Source organism: Oncorhynchus kisutch, unplaced genomic scaffold (assembly GCF_002021735.2).
Source record: "Oncorhynchus kisutch isolate 150728-3 unplaced genomic scaffold, Okis_V2 scaffold4006, whole genome shotgun sequence".
Classification (NCBI taxonomy): Eukaryota; Metazoa; Chordata; class Actinopteri; order Salmoniformes; family Salmonidae; genus Oncorhynchus; species Oncorhynchus kisutch.
The window spans coordinates 137310-164666 of record NW_022265951.1 but is presented as its reverse complement, the minus strand read 5'-3'; the positions used below and the strand labels follow the sequence as shown (position 1 = coordinate 164666).

General features: G+C 47.5%; 1 protein-coding gene across 14 annotated transcripts in view; it reads right to left on the bottom strand.

The window, feature by feature from the left end:
* Positions 1–13090: 13090 nt before the first annotated feature.
* The window catches only part of LOC109885436 (protein MTSS 1-like), a 104114-nt gene continuing 89847 nt past the window's right edge, over positions 13091–27357 (bottom strand). For 2 of the 14 annotated variants that reach the window (XM_031821654.1, XM_031821656.1), the window contains 7 exons: positions 26795–26892; positions 24591–24819; positions 21478–21579; positions 18722–19012; positions 16555–16857; positions 15140–15305; positions 13091–14214 (listed from right to left, as the gene is read on the bottom strand). In XM_031821654.1, the coding sequence (XP_031677514.1) occupies positions 13577–14214; positions 15140–15305; positions 16555–16857; positions 18722–19012; positions 21478–21579; positions 24591–24819; positions 26795–26892 (1827 nt within the window). In that variant the 3' untranslated portion in view covers positions 13091–13576. Of the gene's footprint in view, positions 14215–15139; positions 15306–16554; positions 16858–18721; positions 19013–21477; positions 21580–24590; positions 24823–26794; positions 26893–27357 lie in introns of all 14 variants that reach the window. The other 12 variants (XM_031821658.1, XM_031821659.1, XM_031821653.1 and 9 more) reach the window with 7 other exon arrangements.

The following is a 27357-nucleotide window of genomic DNA, read 5'->3' as shown; positions in this document are numbered from 1 at the left end:
CGGACTCTTGCCAACATGTTCCCCGACCTCAGAATGAGGGCGGGCCGCAGGACTCTCTGCAAACTGGGCAGCATGGTGGAGACAAAAGGGAAGTGGAGGCGTCGACACCTAGAAATAAATACAATTTTAACGCTGACTGAAGGTAAGGAAAAATACAGGAGGCTACTTACAATACAACATCCTCGACTGTTTCGCGTATGAATGCAATGGATTATTTTGACAGCAGTAGGCTACTGTGGAATGGCTAAGCCTATTCATAGGCCATAAATAACAAAGTAGACACAGACTCAGATCGGGCTGTCAAAGTGCAACTTATGACAACACCGACCTCTCGATCAGCGGATGCTCTGCCGGCCTGTCCTGTCAAAAAATCAGATCTCTTTCAGGTGTAAAACGCAGCTCCGAACCATAAGTCCTTCGATCACAATTTCATAGATCATGAAATAATTCGCCAACAAAACATTCGTGGCAAAATCGGTGAGTCAAAAGGAAACATTCCTCCTCATCTTCAAAGCCACAACATCGCCTAGGCTACTTCCCAGTCTGCGGTCGGATGGGCTGCTTCTCTTCCCCGTGATGTGCGCCCTTTCTCTCGATGCTAAAAATATTCTCCAATGGAATAGCTTGACTATACGTAGCTATGACGGCATTTGCCTTACGTTTTTGTATAGCTCATACAGTGAGTGGCGAAGGTACCACTAGACCAATAGCCTACTGTAGGCCTATTTGCGGCAGGTATCAATAGACATCCTAAGGACGTCTGCACAGGACATTTGACCATAGTACATGTATGACAACATGGGAAATGTATTTTTCATTCCATATGTAATGCCATTAAAGAACGTTCTACATGCTATTTTTAGTGACTACATTACCCAGATGAGCACTAGGGCTATTGAAAAACTACATTTCTGCTGCCGCATTATGGGAAACGTATTTTAGTCCGAACGGTGGCCCTCTCCGCAATCTATTTATTTAGACAACTGGAACTCGAAAAAAAACGAGCTCCGGCAGGCTAAAATGGTTTGAACGGTCAACTCATTCGGAAATTCGGGCATCTTTCTAGAGCTTCGACTTTCCGACATGAAGATCACTGACGTCATGATTTGACCTGCTTTTTTCCCCGAGTTCCCAGTTGTCTTCAAAGCGCAATCTGGCGCATCATCAGTCCACAGACAGTGACCCAAGTCATCATATAGCTCTCCATCCAATCTCTGTATCCTGGCCACAGTCACAACTGAAGCTAACAATCCCCTCATCACAGAGACAGCCCTAAAAACTAAACATCCCTTTCTTGGGCTTGGTGTGGAATTACTATGTTACTACGACATCAGAGGGTAGACTACTAGTACAGGGACACAGAGTACTACAGAGTCACTAGTACAGGGACACAGAGTACTACAGAGTCACTAGTACAGGGACACAGAGTACTACAGAGTCACTAGTACAGGGGCAGTCAGTCACTAGTACAGGGACAGTCAGTCACTAGTACAGGGACAGTCAGTCACTAGTACAGGGACAGGCAGTCACTAGTACAGGGACAGTCACAGGGACAGTCAGTCACTAGTACAGGGACAGTCAGTAACTAGTACAGGGACAGTCAGTCACTAGTACAGGGACAGTCAGTCAATAGTCAGTCACTAGTACAGGGACAGTCAGTCACTAGTACAGGGACAGTCAGTCACTAGTACAGGGACAGTCAGTCACTAGTACAGGGACAGTCAGTCACTAGTACAGGGACAGTCAGTCACTAGTACAGGGACAGTCAGTCACTAGCACAGGGACAGTCAGTCACTAGCACAGGGACAGTCAGTCACTAGTACAGGGACAGTCAGTCACTAGTACAGGGACAGTCAGTCACTAGCACAGGGACAGTCAGTCACTAGTACAGGGACAGTCAGTCACTAGTACAGGGACAGTCAGTCACTAGTACAGGGACAGTCAGTCACTAGTGCAGGGACAGTCAGTCACTAGCACAGGGACAGTCAGTCACTAGTACAGGGACAGTCAGCACTAGCACAGGGACAGTCAGTCACTAGTACAGGGACAGTCAGTCACTAGTACAGGGACAGTCAGTCACTAGCACAGGGACAGTCAGTCACTAGCACAGGGACAGTCAGTCACTAGCACAGGGACAGTCAGTCACTAGTACAGGGACAGTCAGTCACTAGTACAGGGGCAGTCAGTCACTAGCACAGGGACAGTCAGTCACTAGTACAGGGACAGTCAGTCACTAGTACAGGGACAGTCAGTCACTAGTAAAGGGACAGTCAGTCACTAGTACAGGGACAGTCAGTCACTAGTACAGGGACAGTCAGTCACTAGTACAGGGACAGTCATTGTTCTTACAGGAGAAGTTCTGTGAGACTGATGATGTCACTAACTGGATGCAGAGCCCAGAAGAGCCTGCTATGTGTGGGTTGCTTTATTCTCCTGACAAAAGGCAGACAGACTCATGTCCACCCTGTAAATAGTATGCTTCATTCACTGTATCTGCTACTATTGTAGTCCTACTAGTGCTGTCGACCATGAATGAAAACCTTGACAAGACTGACCCCTAGTGGACATTAAGAGCAATGTCACCCGGACGAGGTCTGGTTGAGGGGAGGAAATACGGAACAGGGGGTTGGTGGGACCTTAATTGGGGAGGACGGGGCTCACTCTGCATGTGAGTCCACCACAGGGGGTTGGTGGGACCTTAATTGGGGAGGACGGGGATCGTGGTAATGGCTGGAGCGGAGTTTATGGAATGGTATCAAATACATCAAACAAACATGGTTTCCATGGTTTCCGTGTGCTTGCTGCCATTCCATTCACTCCGTTCCAGGTGTTATTATGAGCCGTCCTCTCCTCAGCAGCCTCCACTGAAAGACGGATATCCACAGAGTGGACAAAATATTAAGAACACCTGCTCCTTCCATGACAGATTGACCAGGTGAAAGCTATGATCCTTTATTGATGTCACTTTGTTAAATCCACTTCAATCAGTGTAGATGAAGGGGAGGAGACGGGGTTAAAGAAGGATTTTTTAAACCTTGAGACAATTAGAGACATGGATTGTGTCTGAGTGTCATTCAGTGGTGTAAATGGACAAGACACAAGATTGAAGAGCCTTTGAACGGGGTTTTGGTAGTAGGTACCAGGCGCACCGGTTGGTGTCAAGAACTGCAACGCTGCTGGGTTTTTCACGTTCAACATGGGCCAGCATCCCTGTGGAACGTTTCTGACACCTTGTAGAGTCCATGAGCCCTGACAAACTGAGGCTGTTCTGAGGGCAAATGGGGGGTGTTCCTAATGTTTTGTAGACTCAGTGTAAGTGAATCACACAGTCAGTCACCACACAGATTCAAATAGTATTTGCCATTTAATATGTGCTGAAACATTCATTAATTACACCGAATTTAAAAAACGTTCTAGAAACAGATATCACCAGTAGAACTGCTGAACATAACAGGGAAAAACACAGAGGTCAACTCTCAGTACTAACTAACTACTAAACAGGGTTGGGATCAATTCCATTTCAATTCCAGTCAATTCAGGAAGTAAACTGAAATTCCAATTCCAATCGTCTTCCGTTCCAATTCGGAATTGGAATTTGGTTTTACTTTCTGAAATGACTGGAATCGAAATGGAATTGAGCCCAACTCTGCTACTAAATCATTAGAAAACAAGGTTTTAGTAATAATGTGACCATCTGCTTTTACCCATATAGCAAAACACAAAATTATTAATAAACTATTAGAATAATCATAATTTTACACATAACATTTGGCAACTTTAAAAAATATCAAGATATGCTTTCAATTTAAATATCTAGAAAAACAAACAATTATGTCTGTCCATTGAAATAAAGTACTGCACCATTACAACGAAAGGTTTATACACAACGTACAATATCCCCAAAAGGATGTGGGGACACAATGACCAGGATAATGTTTACGTCCCAAACAGAAACCTAATTAGGGCGCCACTTGGAATGCCACGCAGAATGATAACATTATATGCAGAACGCATCTGCTAGATGGGATGGGAGAACAGTTCACCGTTTTAGAATCAAATCAATCAAATCAAATGTATTTATGAAGCCCTTCTTACATCAGATGATGTCACAATGTGCTGTACAGAATCCCAGCCTGAAACCCCCAAACAGGAAGCAATGCAGGTGTAGAAGCACGGAGATCTCTTAGTGATACATTGTCTCTGTCCCAAATGACATCCTATTCCTAATATAGTGTAGTACTTTTGGTCAGGGCCCATAGTAGTGCACTGTATTGACTAGGGTGCCATTTGGGATGCACCCTATGAATACAGGCTTCAGATTTGTATTTTATTTATCCGTTATTTTACCAGGTAAGTTGACTGAGAACATGTTCTCATTTACAGCAACGACCTGGGGAATAGTTACAGGGGAGAGGAGGGGGATGAATGAGCCAATTGTAAACTGGGGATTATTAGGTGACCGTGATGGTTTGAGGGCCAGATTGGGAATTTATCCAGGACACCGGGGTTAACACCCCTACGATAAGTGCCATGGGATCTTTAATGACCTCAGAGAGCCAGGACACCGGGGTTAACACCCCTAACTCTTAGTATAAGTGCCATGGGATCTTTAATGACCTCAGAGAGTCAGGACACCCGTTTAACGTCCCATCTGAAAGATGAGGGGGAGGCGGGTAGAAACCAAACACGAGCAAAACAACGACAGTCAACAGACAACAAAGGGGAAATTATTGTTCAATAGATTTTCTGCAAACAATGTTCCATCTTGTATTAGCATAACGGAGATTCAATATGTTACGGAAATCAGGATATGCTTTCCAAAGAACTAAAGGTTTAAATTCACAGTCATTTGAATGCAACAGAACCTGATTTAATATATATTTAAAAATGCTGAAGGTTTTTAATTTCCCATTTGTAGCACGAGGACCTCGACTCCTCAAAAAACTGCCCCTGGTCAGGTGGTCAGGGTCGACTCCTTTACTTCCTGAATTGAAATGACATTGATCCCCAACCCTGCTGTTCAGATTGTTCCCATCAGGTTCAAGACAACATAAACACCAATCCTCAAGGCTCTTTACAGAATGATCATGTTGTTGGTTGTGTCCCAGTAATCTGTGTCCCAGTAATCTGTGTCCCAGTAATCTGTGTCCTAGTAATCTGTGTCCCAGTGATCTGTGTCCCAGTAATTTGTGTCCCAGTATTCTGTGTCCCAGTATTCTGTGTCCCGGTAATTTGTGTTCCCAGTAATCTGTGTCCCAGTAATTTGTGTCCCAGTAATCTGTGTCCCAGCAATTTGTGTCCCAGTAATCTGAAGTGGCCATTACACTGCTAGCTTGGCATTTTCTGATCTGTACAGTAATCATGAATAGTTTGTCCGTGTTCTGGAGATATTCAATTACATATGAGGCCATTTGGTTCTTTGAAAAACAAGCAAAGAGCTTAATCTATAGATGTAGATGGAGAAGTACTGAAGGTCAGACCAGTAGAGTAGTGGAACAGAGAAACCAGTAGAGTAGTGGATCAGAGAAACCAGTAGAGTAGTGGAACAGAGAAACCAGTAGAGTAGTGGAACAGAGAAACCAGTAGAGTAGTGGAACAGAGAAACCAGTGGAGTAGTGGAACAGAGAAACCAGTAGAGTAGTGGAACAGAGAAACCAGTAGAGTAGTGGAACAGAGAAACCAGTAGAGTAGTGGAACAGAGAAACCAGTAGAGTAGTGGAACAGAGAAACCAGTAGAGTAGTGGAACAGAGAAACCAGTAGAGTAGTGGAACAGAGAAACCTGTAGAGTAGTGGAACAGAGAAACCAGTAGAGTAGTGGAACAGAGAAACCGGATCTGTGATCTGATCTGAGTACAGCAACAGAACCCGGTCTGTTCTGAGTACAGCGACAGAACCCGGTCTGTTCTGAGCACAGCGACAGAACCCGGTCTGTTCTGAGCACAGCGACAGAACCGGATCTGTGATCTGATCTGAGTACAGCGACAGAACCGGATCTGTGATCGGATCTGAGTACAGCGACAGAACCGGATCTGTGATCTGATCTGAGTACAGCGACAGAACCGGATCTGTGATCTGATCTGAGTACAGCGACAGAACCGGATCTGTGATCTGATCTGAGTACAGCGAGTACACAAATAGAGAAATAAAGATCTGAAGAGGGAATAAATTAATAAACATGTGTTCCTGGTCTGTCTCGTCAATACGGTATTTACACTGGATTACATATAGATTTCTCTAGTGCACTATATGGGGAAGAGGATGCTATTTGGGATACACCCTAGGTCTCCATCTGCTGCTACGGCTCAGCGCTTCAACTGAAATACAATTCAAGCAGGGATTTAAAAGTTGTTGATTTACAATGAATTATCACGAGGGAGTAGACTGGATGGATACTTGATATTAGATGCTTTACTATGAGCCTGTTGTAAGATAGTTATGCCTTCTTCTTCTTCTTCTTCCTGGTCGGAGGAATAAGATAGTTATGCCTTCTTCTTCTTCTTCCTGGTCGGAGGAATAAGATAGTTATGCCTTCTTCTTCTTCTTCTTCCTGGTCGGAGGAATAAGATAGTTATGCCTTCTTCTTCTTCTTCTTCTTCTTCCTGGTCGGAGGAATAAGATAGTTATGCCTTCTTCTTCTTCTTCTTCTTCTTCTTCCTGGTCGGAGGAATAAGATAGTTATGCCTTCTTCTTCTTCTTCTTCCTGGTCGGAGGAATAAGATAGTTATGCCTTCTTCTTCTTCTTCTTCCTGGTCGGAGGAATAAGATAGTTATGCCTTCTTCTTCTTCCTGGTCGGAGGAATAAGATAGTTATGCCTTCTTCTTCTTCTTCTTCTTCTTCCTGGTCGGAGGAATAAGATAGTTATGCCTTCTTCTTCTTCTTCTTCCTGGTCGGAGGAATAAGATAGTTATGCCTTCTTCTTCTTCTTCTTCTTCTTCCTGGTCGGAGGAATAAGATAGTTATGCCTTCTTCTTCTTCTTCCTGGTCGGAGGAATAAGATAGTTATGCCTTCTTCTTCTTCTTCTTCCTGGTCGGAGGAATAAGATAGTTATGCCTTCTTCTTCTTCTTCTTCTTCTTCCTGGTCGGAGGAATAAGATAGTTATGCCTTCTTCTTCTTCTTCTTCCTGGTCGGAGGAATAAGATAGTTACGCCTTCTTCTTCTTCTTCTTCTTCTTCCTGGTCGGAGGAATAAGATAGTTACGCCTTCTTCTTCTTCTTCTTCTTCCTGGTCGGAGGAATAAGATAGTTATGCCTTCTTCTTCGTGGTCGGAGGAATAAGATAGTTACGCCTTCTTCTTCTTCTTCTTCTTCCGGGTCGGAGGAATAAGATAGTTATGCCTTCTTCTTCTTCTTTGTGGTCGGAGGAATAAGATAGTTATGCCTTCTTCTTCTTCTTTGTGGTCGGAGGAATAAGATAGTTACGCCTTCTTCTTCTTCTTCGTGGTCGGAGGAATAAACAGTGTAACTTTTACAGAGGTAAGGCTTTAATCAGGCGTCTCTGATCAGAACTGTCAAGGACAGAAAACACAAAATCACAAACATAATAATAATAAAATTATAATAATAACATGACATAATCAAACGCAACCTTTATTTCTCTCTTCTAGTCAAAACCATTTCAACGTTGTACATCTTTCACTTTCCCCGTAATAAAGGGGCCTTCCCGTTCTCATACGTGGTGTTATTGTCTGTATTGGTGAATAATGACAGGTTTATCAGGTCCCTCATGTGGAAATGTACAGCGTAATGTGAAAGTAAGTTGTTACCAAGAGATGACTGATTAACTGGCAAAACACATGCTATTAAAAACAGTTGAAATACTGAGCATAACATAAAGCCTCCTACAACAGCTATTGTGGATTGTAGATCTGAAAATATGAAATTGAAACATGAAATCGGTTTCCATACCAAACAGCTTGGTGCCCCTGATAGTTGTGTCACTAAGATGCCACAATCTTCACAATAAATCTAAAACAGTTCTTTCAATAGCTTCAAATAATTTGGCACCTTGGAACTGAAGAGGGGAGGACTAGAGTCAACAGAACTGAGGAGGGGAGGAATGGGGGTGGGAGGACTAGAGTCAACAGAACTGAGGAGGGGAGGAATGGGGGTGGGAGGACTAGAGTCAACAGAACTGAGGAGGGGAGGAATGGGGGTGGGAGGACTAGAGTCAACAGAACTGAAGAGGGGAGGAATGGGGGTGGGAGGACTAGAGTCAACAGAACTGAGGTGGGGAGGAATGAGGGTGGGAGGACTAGAGTCAACAGAACTGAGGTGGGGAGGACTAGAGTCAACAGAACTGAAGAGGGGAGGAATGGGGGTGGGAGGACTAGAGTCAACAGAACTGAGGAGGGGAGGAATGGGGGTGGGAGGACTAGAGTCAACAGAACTGAGGAGGGGAGGAATGGGGGTGGGAGGACTAGAGTCAACAGAACTGAAGAGGGGAGGACTAGAGTCAACAGAACTGAGGTGGGGAGGAATGGGGGTGGGAGGACTAGAGTCAACAGAACTGAGGAGGGGAGGAATGGGGGTGGGAGGACTAGAGTCAACAGAACTGAGGTGGGGAGGAATGGGGGTGGGAGGACTAGAGTCAACAGAACTGAGGAGGGGAGGAATGGGGGTGGGAGGACTAGAGTCAACAGAACTGAAGAGGGGAGGAATGGGGGTGGGAGGACTAGAGTCAACAGAACTGAAGAGGGGAGGAATGGGGGTGGGAGGACTAGAGTCAACAGAACTGAGGAGGGGAGGAATGGGGGTGGGAGGACTAGAGTCAACAGAACTGAGGAGGGGAGGAATGGGGGTGGGAGGACTAGAGTCAACAGAACTGAGGTGGGGAGGAATGGGGGTGGGAGGACTAGAGTCAACAGAACTGAGGTGGGGAGGAATGGGGGTGGGAGGACTAGAGTCAACAGAACTGAGGTGGGGAGGAATGGGGGTGGGAGGACTAGAGTCAACAGAACTGAGGTGGGGAGGAATGGGGGTGGGAGGACTAGAGTCAACAGAACTGAAGAGGGGAGGAATGGGGGGTGGGAGGACTAGAGTCAACAGAACTGAGGAGGGGAGGAATGGGGGTGGGAGGACTAGAGTCAACAGAACTGAGGTGGGGAGGAATGGGGGTGGGAGGACTAGAGTCAACAGAACTGAGGAGGGGAGGAATGGGGGTGGGAGGACTAGAGTCAACAGAACTGAGGTGGGGAGGAATGGGGGTGGGAGGACTAGAGTCAACAGAACTGAGGTGGGGAGGAATGGGGGTGGGAGGACTAGAGTCAACAGAACTGAGGTGGGGAGGACTAGAGTCAACAGAACTGAGGAGGGGAGGAATGGGGGTGGGAGGACTAGAGTCAACAGAACTGAGGTGGGGAGGAATGGGGGTGGGAGGACTAGAGTCAACAGAACTGAGGTGGGGAGGAATGGGGGTGGGAGGACTAGAGTCAACAGAACTGAGGTGGGGAGGAATGGGGGTGGGAGGACTAGAGTCAACAGAACTGAGGAGGGGAGGAATGGGGGTGGGAGGACTAGAGTCAACAGAACTGAGGAGGGGAGGAATGGGGGTGGGAGGACTAGAGTCAACAGAACTGAGGAGGGGAGGAATGGGGGTGGGAGGACTAGAGTCAACAGAACTGAGGAGGGGAGGAATGGGGGTGGGAGGACTAGAGTCAACAGAACTGAGGAGGGGAGGAATGGGGGTGGGAGGACTAGAGTCAACAGAACTGAGGAGGGGAGGAATGGGGGTGGGAGGACTAGAGTCAACAGAACTGAGGTGGGGAGGAATGGGGGTGGGAGGACTAGAGTCAACAGAACTGAGGAGGGGAGGAATGGGGGTGGGAGGACTAGAGTCAACAGAACTGAAGAGGGGAGGAATGGGGGTGGGAGGACTAGAGTCAACAGAACTGAAGAGGGGAGGAATGGGGGTGGGAGGACTAGAGTCAACAGAACTGAGGAGGGGAGGAATGGGGGTGGGAGGACTAGAGTCAACAGAACTGAGGCGGGGAGGAATGGGGGTGGGAGGACTAGAGTCAACAGAACTGAGGTGGGGAGGAATGGGGGTGGGAGGACTAGAGTCAACAGAACTGAGGTGGGGAGGAATGGGGGTGGGAGGACTAGAGTCAACAGAACTGAGGTGGGGAGGAATGGGGGTGGGAGGACTAGAGTCAACAGAACTGAGGTGGGGAGGAATGGGGGTGGGAGGACTAGAGTCAACAGAACTGAAGAGGGGAGGAATGGGGGGTGGGAGGACTAGAGTCAACAGAACTGAGGAGGGGAGGAATGGGGGTGGGAGGACTAGAGTCAACAGAACTGAGGTGGGGAGGAATGGGGGTGGGAGGACTAGAGTCAACAGAACTGAGGAGGGGAGGAATGGGGGTGGGAGGACTAGAGTCAACAGAACTGAGGTGGGGAGGAATGGGGGTGGGAGGACTAGAGTCAACAGAACTGAGGTGGGGAGGAATGGGGGTGGGAGGACTAGAGTCAACAGAACTGAGGTGGGGAGGACTAGAGTCAACAGAACTGAGGAGGGGAGGAATGGGGGTGGGAGGACTAGAGTCAACAGAACTGAGGTGGGGAGGAATGGGGGTGGGAGGACTAGAGTCAACAGAACTGAGGTGGGGAGGAATGGGGGTGGGAGGACTAGAGTCAACAGAACTGAGGTGGGGAGGAATGGGGTGGGAGGACTAGAGTCAACAGAACTGAGGAGGGGAGGAATGGGGGTGGGAGGACTAGAGTCAACAGAACTGAGGAGGGGAGGAATGGGGGTGGGAGGACTAGAGTCAACAGAACTGAGGAGGGGAGGAATGGGGGTGGGAGGACTAGAGTCAACAGAACTGAGGAGGGGAGGAATGGGGGTGGGAGGACTAGAGTCAACAGAACTGAGGTGGGGAGGAATGGGGGTGGGAGGACTAGAGTCAACAGAACTGAGGTGGGGAGGAATGGGGGTGGGAGGACTAGAGTCAACAGAACTGAAGAGGGGAGGAATGGGGGTGGGAGGACTAGAGTCAACAGAACTGAAGAGGGGAGGAATGAGGGTGGGAGGACTAGAGTCAACAGAACTGAAGAGGGGAGGAATGAGGGTGGGAGGACTAGAGTCAACAGAACTGAAGAGGGGAGGAATGAGGGTGGGAGGACTAGAGTCAACAGAACTGAAGAGGGGAGGAATGAGGGTGGGAGGACTAGAGTCAACAGAACTGAGAAGGGGAGGAATGAGGGTGGGAGGACTAGAGTCAACAGAACTGAGGAGGGGAGGAATGAGGGTGGGAGGACTAGAGTCAACAGAACTGAAGAGGGGAGGAATGAGGGTGGGAGGACTAGAGTCAACAGAACTGAGGAGGGGAGGAATGAGGGTGGGAGAACTAGAGTCAACAGAACTGAGGAGGGGAGGACTAGAGTCAACAGAACTGAGGAGGGGAGGAATGAGGGTGGGAGGACTAGAGTCAACAGAACTGAAGAGGGGAGGACTAGAGTCAACAGAACTGAGGAGGGGAGGAATGAGGGTGGGAGGACTAGAGTCAACAGAACTGAAGAGGGGAGGAATGGGGAGGGGAGGACTAGAGTCAACAGAACTGAGGAGGGGAGGAATGAGGGTGGGAGGACTAGAGTCAACAGAACTGAGGAGGGGAGGAATGAGGGTGGGAGGACTAGAGTCAACAGAACTGAGGAGGGGAGGAATGAGGGTGGGAGGACTAGAGTCAACAGAACTGAAGAGGGGAGGAATGAGGGTGGGAGGACTAGAGTCAACAGAACTGAAGAGGGGAGGAATGGGGGTGGGAGGACTAGAGTCAACAGAACTGAGGAGGGGAGGAATGGGGGTGGGAGGACTAGAGTCAACAGAACTGAAGAGGGGAGGAATGAGGGTGGGAGGACGAGAGTCAACAGAACTGAAGAGGGGAGGAATGAGGGTGGGAGGACTAGAGTCAACAGAACTGAGGAGGGGAGGAATGAGGGTGGGAGGACTAGAGTCAACAGAACTGAGGAGGGGAGGAATGAGGGTGGGAGGACTAGAGTCAACAGAACTGAAGAGGGGAGGACTAGAGTCAACAGAACTGAAGAGGGGAGGAATGGGGGTGGGAGGACTAGAGTCAACAGAACTGAGGAGGGGAGGAATGAGGGTGGGAGGACTAGAGTCAACAGAACTGAGGAGGGGAGGACTAGAGTCAACAGAACTGAGGAGGGGAGGAATGAGGGTGGGAGGACTAGAGTCAACAGAACTGAGGAGGGGAGGAATGGGGGTGGGAGGACTAGAGTCAACAGAACTGAAGAGGGGAGGAATGGGGGTGGGAGGACTAGAGTCAACAGAACTGAAGAGGGGAGGAATGGGGGTGGGAGGACTAGAGTCAACAGAACTGAGGAGGGGAGGAATGGGGGTGGGAGGACTAGAGTCAACAGAACTGAGGAGGGGAGGAATGGGGGTGGGAGGACTAGAGTCAACAGAACTGAGGAGGGGAGGACTAGAGTCAACAGAACTGAAGAGGGGAGGACTAGAGTCAACAGAACTGAGGTGGGGAGGAATGGGGGTGGGAGGACTAGAGTCAACAGAACTGAGGTGGGGAGGAATGGGGGTGGGAGGACTAGAGTCAACAGAACTGAAGAGGGGAGGACTAGAGTCAACAAAACTGAGGTGGGGAGGAATGGGGGTGGGAGGACTAGAGTCAACAGAACTGAGGTGGGGAGGAATGGGGGTGGGAGGACTAGAGTCAACAGAACTGAAGAGGGGAGGACTAGAGTCAACAGAACTGAGGAGGGGAGGAATGAGGGTGGGAGGACTAGAGTCAACAGAACTGAGGTGGAGAGGAATGGGGGTGGGAGGACTAGAGTCAACAGAACTGAGGAGGGGAGGACTAGAGTCAACAGAACTGAGGAGGGGAGGAATGGGGAGGAGGACTAGAGTCAACAGAACTGAGGCGGGGAGGACTAGAGTCAACAGAACTGAGGAGGGGAGGAATGGGGGTGGGAGGACTAGAGTCAACAGAACTGAGGACGGGAGGAATGGGGGTGTGAGGACTAGAGTCAACAGAACTGAGGAGGGGAGGAATGGGGGTGGGAGGACTAGAGTCAACAGAACTGAGGAGGGGAGGAATGGGGGTGGGAGGACTAGAGTCAACAGAACTGAGGAGGGGAGGAATGAGGGTGGGAGGACTAGAGTCAACAGAACTGAGGAGGGGAGGAATGGGGGTGGGAGGACTAGAGTCAACAGAACTGGGCCACAGGAAGCAACAAAGAGAAAATACCATGCATAATTATTTACACATTCAGAACTAAGAGAGAACATAATTAACACAACTCTGAGCTGCTCCACTGTCTGTCCAACAAGAGACCACCTTCTGCACCGTCTGAGACGACGAGCAGAGCTCTGTCTGTCACCACACACAGCATCACATGGAATGGACATGAGCTGAGTTCTGTTCTGTCCCGTCTGTCAGTGAGGCCGCTGGACGGTAAGTAGTATACAGGAGACCCCCCCTTAGCGCAGTGGACATGAGCTGTGTCCTGTCTGTCCTGTCAATGGGCAGGCGGTAGGCTAGCTAGGTACAGCTAGGTAGGATACCCTCCTCTGATGCTGCATGGTGCCACGGTGGCTCTCCTCTTATACGATGCGCGGTGCTGAGCGATCGTTGGTATTGGTCCTCTTCAGCTTGACTCCTCTCTGGATAACCAGCAGCATGTTTCCCCCCTGACCATCCATAACCTCCCCATCCTCCAGGGACCCCCCCTCGCCCTGACACTGGCCCCTAGGCTGGTGAGGGGCCAAGGGAGGGTTGGTGGTTGCTTGACCACTCCAGAACGCCAGGGGAAGTACCCCCAGCTCCCCCTCCTCTCCCTGGGCTGGAGACTCAGGGCTCTGGGCCTCCTCTGGTTCCTCCACCCCTACTCCTGGTCCTCCAGGAATCCCCAGCCCCCCAGGGAATCCTCCCCCAACTAGGCCAGGCACGGTGGGGATCTTGACTGGGATGACGGGGGTCCGGATGGGGATGGGGCCGGTGGTCCCGCGGCGAGCCGAGGGCTTGGTGGAGGGCGTGCGGCGGATGGTGGCGACCCCAGGGGTCATGATGACGGAGCCAGCCGTAGAAGGTAGGCCGGCGGTGGAGGCTGGTCTTTTGGACTGGAACATCCTACGGTAGGACTGGCTGATGTCACTGTTACGGGGGATGGTGGATGACTTGTCAAACTCCTGCTGGTCAACCTCCTGGTCCCCTCCCATGGAGAAATAGTCATAGTCTGACACTGGAATAAACAGAGAGGGAGAGAGAGAGAGAGAGGGAGAGAGAAAGAGTAATTGAGAGGGAGAGAGAAAGAGGGAGAGGGAGAGGGAAAGAGGGAGAGGGAGAGAGAAAGAGGGAGAGGGAGAGGAAGAGAGGGAGAGAGAAAGAGGGAGAGGAAGAGAGAGAGGGAGAGAGAAAGAGGGAGAGGGAGAGAGGGAGAGGGAGAGAGAGAGAAAGAGGGAGAGGAAGAGAGAGAGGGAGAGAGAAAGAGGGAGAGGGAGAGAGAGAGGGAGAGAGAAAGAGGGAGAGAGAAAGAGGGAGAGGGAGAGAGGGAGAGAGAGATAAAGAGAAAGAGTGAGAGACATGTTAGGACATTTTTTATTCTTATTTTTTATTTATTTATTATGGATCCCCATTAGTTCCTGTCAAGGCAGCAGCTACTCTTCCTTGGTTTATTATGGATCCCCATTAGTTCCTGTCAAGACAGCAGCTACTCTTCCTGGGGTTTATTATGGATCCTCATTAGTTCCTGTCAAGGCAGCAGCTACTCTTCCTGGGGTTTATTATGGATCCCCATTAGTTCCTGTCAAGGCAGCAGCTACTCTTCCTGGGTTTATTATGGATCCCCATTAGTTCCTGTCAAGGCAGCAGCTACTCTTCCTGGGTTTATTATGGATCCCCATTAGTTCCTGTCAAGACAGCAGCTACTCTTCCTGGGGTTTTATTATGGATCCCCATTAGTTCCTGTCAAGGCAGCAGCTACTCTTCCTGGGTTTATTATGGATCCCCATTAGTTCCTGTCAAGACAGCAGCTACTCTTCCTGGGGTTTATTATGGATCCTCATTAGTTCCTGTCAAGGCAGCAGCTACTCTTCCTGGGGTTTATTATGGATCCCCATTAGTTCCTGTTGCATATTTTCTCGGTGTGTTTGTGTGTGTGTGTTAACCTTGTGAAGGTATGGTGTCCTCTGAACAGCACGGGGTGGTACTCTGGGTACTGTAGCCACTAGAACAGTGTAGAGAGTCCCTACTGGAACGCTGTGTGTGTGAGTCCAGCTGTAGACCTCTGGACAGGGCCAGAGCCAGCTCCTCATGGGCCTCCATCTCACACACCTGGAAACAGACAGACAGACACACACACACACACACACACACACACAGACAGACACACACACACACACACACACACACACACAGACACACACACAGACACACAGTCAAACTAGACATTTCAAGAAAAATTGTGTGACTTGCCTCAGACATTTGTATAAAATATAGATTCACTTCTCTGGGATAGGGGGCAGCATTTTCACTTTTGGGTGAATAGTGTGCCCAGAGTGAACTGCCTCCTAATCAGTCCCAGGCATCTCTCGTTCCATTGCTTTTCTACAGACAATGGAATTATCCAGTTGGAACATTATTGAACATTTATGATAAAAACATCCTAAAGATTGATTCGTTTGACAAGTTTCTTCGACCTTTAATATAACTTTTTGAACTTTTCATCTGACTGGACCAGAACACCCTAACAAACGCCCTAACAAAAGAAGCTATTTGGACATAAATGGACATAAATGATGGACATTATCGAACAAAACAAAGCATTTATTGTGGAACTGCGATTCCTGGGAGTGCATTCTGATGAAGATCATCAAAGGTAAGTGAATATTTATAATGCTATTTATGACTAATGTTGACTACCCAACATGGCAGATATTTCTCTGGCTGGTTTGGGCTCTGAGCGCCGTTCTCAGATTGTGCTTTTTCCATAAAGTTTTTTAGAAATCTGACACAGCGGTTGCATTAAGGAGAAGTGTAATCCAAAGTTCCATGCATAACACTTGAATTTTTCATCAACATTTATAATGAGTATTTCTGTGAATTCATGTGGCTCTCTGCAATATCACTGCATGTTTTGGAACTAGTGAACATAACACGCCAATGTAAAATACGATTTTTACCGAACAAAACATACATGTATAGTGTAACATGAAGTCCTATGAGTGTCATCTGATGAAGGTCATCAAAGGTTAGTGATTCATTTTATCTATATTTGTGCTTTTTGTGACTCCTCTCTTTTGGCTGGAAAAATGGCTGGGTTTTCCTGTGAGTTGGTGGTGACCTAACATGATCGTTTGTGGAGCTTTCGCTGTATAGCATTTTTGAAATCAGACACGGGGGGCTGGATGAACGAGAATTCTATCTTTAAAATGGTGCCTAATACTTGTATGTTTGAGAAATCTGATTTATGAGATTTCTGATGATTTGTATTTGGCGCCCTTCAATTTCATTGGCTGTTGGCGAGGGGTTCCGCTAGCGGAACGCCCAGTCCTAGACAGGTTAAAGCATGTGTCCAGCTGACCTTGGGTGGTGGAGGTAATGGTAGACTCCTGCTCCCTGGTGCTGGGATGACTCCAGCAGGCAGTGGTAGACTCCTGCCCCCAGGTGCTGGGATGACACCAGCAGGCAGTGGTAGACTCCTGCCCCCAGGTGCTGGGATGACACCAGCAGGCAGTGGTAAACTCCTGCCCCCAGGTGCTGGGATGACACCAGCAGGCAGTGGTAGTGGGGCATAGCTGGTGTCTGCTGGTACAGGATCCTTGTCCTTCCTCCTTCTAAGGGTGTTCACCATGGGCTGGTCATAGGGTCCTGGTTTAGCCCAGTCCTACAGGATACAGATACATAGCTGAGTTCACCTCCTCTACCCAGTCCTACAGGATACAGATACATAGCTGAGTTCACCTCCTCTACCCAGTCCTACAGGATACAGAAACATAGCTGAGTTCACCTCCTCTACCCAGTCCTACAGGATACAGATACATAGCTGAGTTCACCTCCTCTACCCAGTCCTACAGGATACAGATACATAGCTGAGTTCACCTCCTCTACCCAGTCCTACAGGATACAGATACATAGCTGAGTTCACCTCCTCTACCCAGTCCTACAGGATACAGATACATAGCTGAGTTCACCTCCTCTACCCAGTCCTCCAGGATACAGATACATAGCGGAGTTCACCTCCTCTACCCAGCCCTACAGGATACAGATATATAGCTGAGTTCACCTCCTCTACCCAGTCCTACAGGATACAGAAACATAGCTGAGTTCACCTCCTCTACCCAGTCCTACAGGATACAGATACATAGCTGAGTTCACCTCCTCTACCCAGTCCTACAGGATACAGATACATAGCTGAGTTCACCTCCTCTACCCAGCCCTACAGGATACAGATACATAGCTGAGTTCACCTCCTCTACCCAGTCCTACAGGATACAGATACATAGCTGAGTTCACCTCCTCTACCCAGTCCTACAGGATACAGATACATAGCTGAGTTCACCTCCTCTACCCAGTCCTACAGGATACAGATACATAGCTGAGTTCACCTCCTCTACCCAGCCCTACAGGATACAGATACATAGCTGAGTTCACCTCCTCTACCCAGCCCTACAGGATACAGATACATAGCTGAGTTCACCTCCTCTACCCAGCCCTACAGGATACAGATACATAGCTGAGTTCACCTCCTCTACCCAGTCCTACAGGATACAGATACATAGCTGAGTTCACCTCCTCTACCCAGTCCTACAGGATACAGATACATAGCTGAGTTCACCTCCTCTACCCAGCCCTACAGGATACAGATACATAGCTGAGTTCACCTCCTCTACCCAGTCCTACAGGATACAGATACATAGCTGAGTTCACCTCCTCTACCCAGTCCTACAGGATACAGATACATAGCTGAGTTCACCTCCTCTACCCAGTCCTACAGGATACAGATACATAGCTGAGTTCACCTCCTCTACCCAGTCCTACAGGATACAGATACATAGCTGAGTTCACCTCCTCTACCCAGCCCTACAGGATACAGATACATAGCTGAGTTCACCTCCTCTACCCAGTCCTACAGGATACAGATACATAGCTGAGTTCACCTCCTCTACCGAGTCCTACAGGATACAGATACATAGCTGAGTTCACCTCCTCTACCCAGTCCTACAGGATACAGATACATAGCTGAGTTCACCTCCTCTACCCAGTCCTACAGGATACAGATACATAGCTGAGTTCACCTCCTCTACCCAGTCCTACAGGATACAGATACATAGCTGAGTTCACCTCCTCTACCCAGTCCTACAGGATACAGATACATAGCTGAGTTCACCTCCTCTACCCAGTCCTACAGGATACAGATACATAGCTGAGTTCACCTCCTCCACACAGAGCTTGGTATCTGTAGCTGTGCTCTTTAATCATGGGCCTCTGAAGATCCTGTCAGCTGGTGATTCTGAACTATTATCACCATCTTCAAATACCTCTTCTCCAGGAACACATCTGAAATCTACCAATGAAACGTGTAGAAGACGATGTAGTATATCGTCCTACAGTCATTTTTCAATCTGACTGTAACATAATCATAATGTCATAGTAATTCAGAGGGTCCTACGTAATGACAGGATGTTGATGTTTCAGGAACACAAGGAGTCAGGACATGATGAGGAGGAGGACTGAACCAACAAACAAACCTTCCAGCTGGGGACTTTAGAGGTGGGGACCATGTTAGGCCCCAGGGTGCAGTAATGAGGGTAGTCAGGTAGCAGGGCCGAGCCCGGCCTGGACCACGACTGGGACGGACAGGAGGAGGAGGAGGAGGTGATGGAGGTGGAATGGGAGGAGGGAGGGAAGAGGGGGTAGGAACCCACCAGGCCTGAGCCCCCTCCCATCAGGTAGGACCCCCCCAGGCCTGAGCCCCCTCCCATCAGGTATGAAGAGTCTGAATGATGGTGATCGCCGTAGTGGTCATACCCGTTAGACAACTGAGCATGAGCAGGGGAACGGAATGACACAAACAAACAAACAAACATAAAAACACAAAATTTGAGAAATTTGTCAAATTATAAAAACCAACACAATAGGATTCAGGATAATAAACCAACACAAATAGGGTCAGGATAATAAACCGACACAATAGGGTCAGGATAATAAACCAACACAAATAGGGTCAGGATAATAAACCGACACAATAGGTTCAGGATAATAAACCGACACAAATAGGGTCAGGATAATAAACCGACACAATAGGTTCAGGATAATAAACCGACACAATAGGGTTCAGGATAATAAACCAACACAAATAGGGTCAGGATAATAAACCGACACAATAGGTTCAGGATAATAAACCAACACAATAGGGTTCAGGATAATAAACCGACACAATAGGGTCAGGATAATAAACCGACACAATAGGGTCAGGATAATAAACCAACACAATAGGGTTCAGGATAATAAACCGACACAATAGGTTCAGGATAATAAACCAACACAATAGGGTTCAGGATAATAAACCGACACAATAGGGTTCAGGATAATAAACCGACACAATAGGTTCAGGATAATAAACCGACACAATAGGGTTCAGGATAATAAACCGACACAATAGGGTCAGGATAATAAACCGACACAATAGGGTTCAGGATAATAAACCAACACAATAGGGTTCAGGATAATAAACCGACACAATAGGGTTCAGGATAATAAACCGACACAATAGGGTTCAGGATAATAACCGACACAATAGGTTCAGGATAATAAACCGACACAATAGGGTTCAGGATAATAAACCAACACAAATAGGGTCAGGATAATAAACCGACACAATAGGGTCAGGATAATAAAACGACACAATAGGGTCAGGATAATAAACCAACACAAATAGGGCCAGGATAATAAACCGACACAATAGGGTCTGGATAATAAACCAACACAATAGGGTCAGGATAATAAAACAACACAATAGGGTCAGGATAATAAACCGACACAATAGGGTCAGGATAATAAACCGACACAATAGGGTCAGGATAATAAACCAACACAATAGGGTCAGGATAATAAACCAACACAATAGGGTCAGGATAATAAACCGACACAATAGGGTCAGGATAATAAACTGACACAATAGGGTCAGGATAATAAAACAACACAATAGGGTCAGGACAATAGGGTCAGGATAATAAAACAACACAATAGGGTCAGGACAATAGGGTCAGGATAATAAACCGACACAATAGGGTCAGGACAATAGGGTCAGGATAATAAAACAACACAATAGGGTCAGGATAATAGGGTCAGGATAATAAACCGACACAATAGGGTCAGGACAATAGGGTCAGGATAATAAAACAACACAATAGGGTCAGGATAATAGGGTCAGGATAATAAAACAACACAATAGGGTCAGGATAATAAACCAACACAATAGGGTCAGGACAATAGGGTCAGGATAATAAAACAACACAATAGGGTCAGGATAATCAACCGACACAATAGGGTCAGGATAATAAAACAACACAATAGGGTCAGGATAATAAACCGACACAATAGGGTCAGGACAATAGGGTCAGGATAATAAACCAACACAATAGGGTCAGGATAATAAACCGACACAATAGGGTCAGGATAATACACCGACACAATAGGGTCAGGATAATAAAACAACACAATAGGGTCAGGATAATAAACCAACACAATAGGGTCAGGATAATAAACTGACACAATAGGGTCAGGATAATTAAACAACACAATAGGGTCAGGAAAATAAAACAACACAATAGGGTCAGGATAATAAAACAACACAATAGGGTCAGGAAAATAAAACAACACAATAGGGTCAGGATAATAAAACAACACAATAGGGTCAGGATAATAAAACAACACAATAGTTCAGGATAATTAAACAACACAATAGGGTCAGGATAATAAACTGACACAATAGGGTCAGGATAATTAAACAACACAATAGGGTCAGGATAATAAACCAACACAATCAGAAACACAAGATAAAAGTTGGTGAATGAAATACAAATAACTCAACATTTCAGAAGAACAAATAAACAAAAGGAGTAAACTAAGAAAATGAATCCTGCCTGATTGACAAACCGGACCGCGGTTCTGAATTCTGAAATGTATGTGAACCACCATGATGACCCATGAGACTGGATACGTAACAGCAGCGATCAGACAGGTGAAAGGAAGCTGTGGGTGGAACACCTGGATGGGGTAGAGGGGTGTGGAGAAGGTGAACACGAATCTAGAATAAGGGCTACAACAAGGAGATGAGGGGTAGGGTATCTATCATGAGAGGGGACGAGGGGTAGGGTATCTATCATGAGAGGGGACGAGGGGTAGGGTATCTATCATGAGTGGGGATGATGGGTAGGGTATCTATCATGAGAGGGCAGGGGGGGTGCTTCCTCTCAAAGGAGGGATGGAGGGAGTATTTCACCTTGTCAACTGCAGCCAGAGGCCCTCCTGAGGTGGGAGAGCTGCACTCACTGACAGACTGGCAGGTGTCAGAGGCCTCAGACGAGCCAGAGCTGGAGCAAGGCTGGAGGAACGGCAGGTTGGGTGGAGGCAGACAGACACGACACGAGGACGAGCACAAGGCAAGAGCAGAGAGTTTTGGTGTAAAAAAAAGAGAGGAGTTTGAGTTCAGTGTAGGGTTAAAAGATGACCGGATATGAACATACAGACAGTCACACACAGTCACAGACAGTCATAGACGGTCAAATATGGTCACAGACAGTCACAGACAGTCACACACAGTCACAGACCGTCAAATATCATCACATATGGTCACAGACAGTCACACACAGTCACAGACAGTCACACAGTCACAGACCGTCAAATATGGTCACAGACAGTCACAGACAGTCACACACAGTCACAGACAGTCACATACCGTCACATATGGTCACATACCGTCACATATGGTCACAGACAGTCACACACAGTCACAGACAGTCACAGACAGTCACAGACAGTCACAGACAGTCACAGACAGTCACACATGGTCACAGACAGTCACACACAGTCACAGACCGTCACAGACAGTCACACATGGCCACAGACAGTCACAGACAGCCACAGACAGTCACAGAGGAATTGAACACATAAAGGAGAGGAAGGCGTGTATTGTAGCCAGCACATAAAGGAGAGGAAGGCGTGTATTGTAGCCAGCACATAAAGACAGAACAGCAGGGAAGACGTTAGAAGTCATCAATCAGTCAGTGAGCTGCATGGGCACGTTTAAAAACAACAGCTCCCTGCCAGCAGGGAGGTTAGCACCGAGATTCAGGGGGGAATTAGCTGAAGTGAAACCAAGCAGAGAGGTGAGTCAGAGGATAGAATCATTTAGCATTAACTGTCCTTGTGGACAGCAGAGGGAGAAGCAGATAGACAGTCTGGTACGAAGCATCATGGTTAAAGAGTTTAAAGCCAGACACAGAAAGCCCAGGAGTAGTATTCTCCTGGTGGTTTTCTATGGAGTAGTATTCTCCTGGTGGTTTTCTATGGAGTAGTATTCTCCTGCTGGTTTTCTATGGAGTAGTATTCTCCTGCTGGTGTTCTATGGAGTAGTATTCTCCTGGTGGTTTTCTATGGAGTAGCGGTGCGGCAGTATTAGTGGTCGTCACTCTGAGACCTTGTTCAGTACAGTGACCTAACAGAGGAAGGAACTCTACTCTAGACTGACAGTGACCTAACAGAGGAAGTGGGGACTCTACTCTGGGCTGACAGTGACCTAACAGAGGAAGGAACTCTACTCTAGACTGACAGTGACCTAACAGAGGAAGGAACTCTACTCTAGACTGACAGTGACCTAACAGAGGAAGGAACTCTACTCTAGACTGACAGTGACCTAACAGAGGAAGTGGGGACTCTACTCTAGACTGACAGTGACCTAACAGAGGAAGGAACTCTACTCTAGACTGACAGTGACCTAACAGAGGAAGTGGGGACTCTACTCTGGACTGGAAGTTGGCCTTGTAACGAGTTGTAACGAACCTCAACTATAACTGAGTTCCAAGCCCATCCCTCTACTCAAGGTTGTCCCAAAACAGAGCAGGTGAGGAGCTAAATTGAGGGTTAATTAGACCCTCTGAAAGCCACTTTTTATTTTACCTTTATTTAACCAGGCAAGTCAGTTAAGAACAAATTCTTATTTACAATGACGGCCGAGGAACAGTGGGTTAACTGCCTGTTCAGGGGCAGAACAACAGATTTTTACCTTGTCAGCTCACGGATTCGATCTAGCAACCTTTCGGTTACTACTATAGACTGACAGTATAGACTGACACTCTAACCACTAGGCTACCTGCCTCCCCTTGGACTGAGCCAGGATGGTTTGTGATCAGGGTTAGGGCTCCCCATCATGACCAATAGACTCCAGGGGTGAACACCAAGGTCTGCTCATGTGGTCAACCTTGTCTGAACCTGTAGTCTTCTGGACCAACCTCTCCCCTGACCATAATATCAGGTTTTATAACAACTATAATAGCAGTATAATATCCTCAGTCATCTAGAAAGCGTATCCACACCCACACAGATGAGTTTTCAACTAGTAAGAGAAGAGTTTGATCAAGGCTTATGTACTGTTACCAAAGAGGAACTCAGAGAGGAACTCTCTCAGCTGAGGTACTGACAGGACTGGTCTGTCGAACAGCCAGCCCAGTTACTGACCTCCCAACAGGACTCTGGTAGTTCAGCTGAGGTACTGACAGGACTGGTCTGTCGAACAGCCAGCCCAGTTACTGACCTCCCAACAGGACTCTGGTAGCTCAGCTGAGGTACTGACAGGACTGGTCTGTCGAACAGCCAGCCCAGTTACTGACCTCCCAACAGGACTCTGGTAGTTCAGCTGAGGTACTGACAGGACTGGTCTGTCGAACAGCCAGCCCAGTTACTGACCTCCCCCAAGCCCCTCTCCTCAGGAGCAGGGTATCCTAGCAACCTGGGATGGCTAGTGTCTCTCATATATGATGTATAAGGAAGTCAAAGGTCACTTGAGGACCAATCGATCATAATATATTTATTGTTGATGCATACAGTCAGCCTGGGACAGGACACTGCCGAAAACTAAACTGTCCATACACTTCCAGAAGATGTGAAGGTTTAATCTCAGGGTAAAGAGTCCAGTGTACAGATAGTAGGGTCTTACCACTTGGTAGTGTAGTGTAGTTTACTGTAGTGTAGTGTACTGTAGTGTAGTGTACTGTAGTGTACTGTAGTGTAATGTACTGTAGTGTACTGTAGTGTAGTGTACTGTAGTGTAGTATAGTGTAGTGTAGTGTACTGTAGTGTAGTGTAGTGTAGTGTAGTGTAGTGTAGTGTAGTGTAGTGTAGTGTACTGTAGTGTAGTGTAGTGTAGTGTACTGTAGTGTACTGTAGTGTAGTGTAGTGTACTGTAGGGTACTGTAGTGTAGTGTAGTATAGTGTAGTGTAGTGTACTGTAGTGTAGTGTACTGTAGTGTAGTCTACTGTAGTGTACTGTAGTGTACTGTAGTGTACTGTAGTGTAGTGTACTGTACTGTACTGTAGTGTACTGTAGTTTAGTCTTACCTGCGGTAGTGTTTCCTGGGGCATGGGTGATGGTGACTTGGAGGTGTAGGTGTCTGGCTGGGAGATGAATCCTGAGTCATGGGAGGACATGGAGGACAGTCGTGCCACGGCCTGCTGGGGCAGGGTGGAGCTACGGTAGCCGTAGTGGGAGGAGCAGGAGGAGGAGGAAGGGGAGTGAGAGTGGGATGTGCCGCTGGAGCGAGAGTCACTACTGTTTACGCTGTTCAGACTGCTGTTAGGGTGAGACGGGTGGAGAGACAGACAGACACGTGGAGAGACAGACAGACAGGTGGACAGACAGACAGGTGGACAGACAGACAGGTGGACAGACAGACAGACAGACAGAGCAGACAGACAGGTACAGACAGACAGACAGACAGACAGACAGACAGACAGACAGACAGACAGACAGACAGACAGACAGACAGACAGACAGACAGACAGACAGAAGACAGACAGACAGACAGACAGACAGACAGACAGACAGACAGACAGACAGACAGACAGACAGACAGACAGACAGACAGACAGACAGACAGACAGACAGACAGACAGACAGACAGACAGACAGACAGACAGACAGACAGACAGACAGACAGACAGACAGACAGACAGACAGACAGACAGACAGAAGACAGACAGACAGACAGACAGACAGACAGACAGACAGACAGACAGACAGACAGACAGACAGACAGACAGACAGACAGACAGACAGACAGACAGACAGACAGACAGACAGACAGACAGACAGACAGACAGACAGACAGACAGACAGACAGACAGACAGACAGACAGACAGACAAGACAGACAGACAGACAGACAGACAGACAGACAGACAGACAGACAGACAGACAGACAGACAGACAGACAGACAGACAGACGACAGACAGACAGACAACAGACAGACAGACAGACAGACAGACAGACAGACAGACAGAACGACAGACAGACAGACAGACAGACAGACAGACAGACAGACAGACAGACAGACAGACAGCAGACAGACAGACAGACAGACAGGACAGACCGACAGACAGACAGACAGACAGACAGACAGACAGACAGACAGACAGACAGACACGACAGAAGACAGACAGACAGACAGACAGACAGACCGACAGACAGACAGACAGACAGACAGAACGACAGACAGACAGACAGACAGACAGACAGACAGACAGACAGACAGACAGACAGACAGACAGACAGACAGACCAGAGACAGACAGACAGTGAATGGGTTAACACTCCAAACCAATGCAGCAGGCAGTGACTGTGAACAAACCAGTCAAATTCAAATATTAAAACAACCAGGCATGAAATCATAATAAACATTACCACGATATATATATATATATATTATATATTTATATATATTATATATTTATATATATTATATATTTATATATATATATATTATATTTATATATATATATATTATATTTATATATATATATATTATATATCAACGTCTATCATGCTCAGTGCAACTACAAGCAAGTTGGACTGTGGTCGCCATACAGACATGTGCCTTTATCATTGGGTCCATTGACCGACCATCAAACAGTGACATTTTAACTAGGATCTGTGGATCCTACAACTTTAATTAAAAAAATGTGAACAAAGTCAAATGCATCACAAGATGAAAACAAGGCAGGCATCATGTCACACGACAACAACGACCATGTAAGGAAGGACACGAGGTGGAGGGGGGGTTTATTATGACTCATATTCTATAGAAACAGCTGGAAGGCTGAAGTTACAATCATAACACACAAAATGATATATTTACAAGTCTAGGTGAAATGAATTAACTATCTTCAATTCCCCCAGGAAACAAGTAGGTGAAGAGATTGGGCAGTGATATGACATCACAAACGGCTGCAGTTCCTCTACCCACCACTGGGGGGCAGGGTATGTCTTCATCAGGGCGTCGAAGAGTAGGATCAGTTCCCCACTGTCTATATAATTGTTTCAATATGTAAAATTTAGGCAAAACTGATCCTAGATCAGATCTATGTGTGAATATGGGTCTAGTGTTGTTTTTCAGTTCAAGGTGAAACATTCTGGATGTGGTCTGGTTCTGGTCCAAGACACCACTACATACTGGGACTACTAGAGATGACCCATTTCCATCTGAAGGTTCTGAACAGGCCCCTCCCAGCGTAGACAAGCTGCGGTTCTGGTCCTAGGACACCTACCTGCACATACTGGACTTCCTGGACCTAGTGGTGCTGGGGGAGGAGGGAGGAGTCTGATAAGACCAGTTATAGTCAGAGCCTTTCAGATCCAGAATCACCTGACAGGACAGAACAACAATGACAGATCAGTGTCTGAGGAGGAAACACATTGGACAGATATGAAATGGAACCCTGAGGAGTTAGGGTCAGGGTTAGGGTTAGGGTCAGGGTTAGGGTCAGGGTTAGGGTCAGGGTTAGTGTTAGGGTCAGGGTTATGGTCAGGGTTAGGGTCAGGGTTAGGGTCAGGGTTAGGGTCAGGGTTAGGGTCAGGGATACGGTCAGGGTCAGGGTTAGGGTCAGGGTTAGGATCAGGGTCAGGGTTAGGATCAGGGTCAGGGTTAGGGTCAGGGTCATGGTTAGGGTCAGGATCAGGATCAGGGTTAGGGTCAGGGATACGGTCAGGGTCAGGGTTAGGGTCAGGGATACGGTCAGGGTTAGGGTCAGGGTTAGGATCAGGGTCAGGATCAGGGTTAGGGTCAGGGTCAGGGATACGGTCAGGGTCAGGGTTAGGGTCAGGGTTAGGA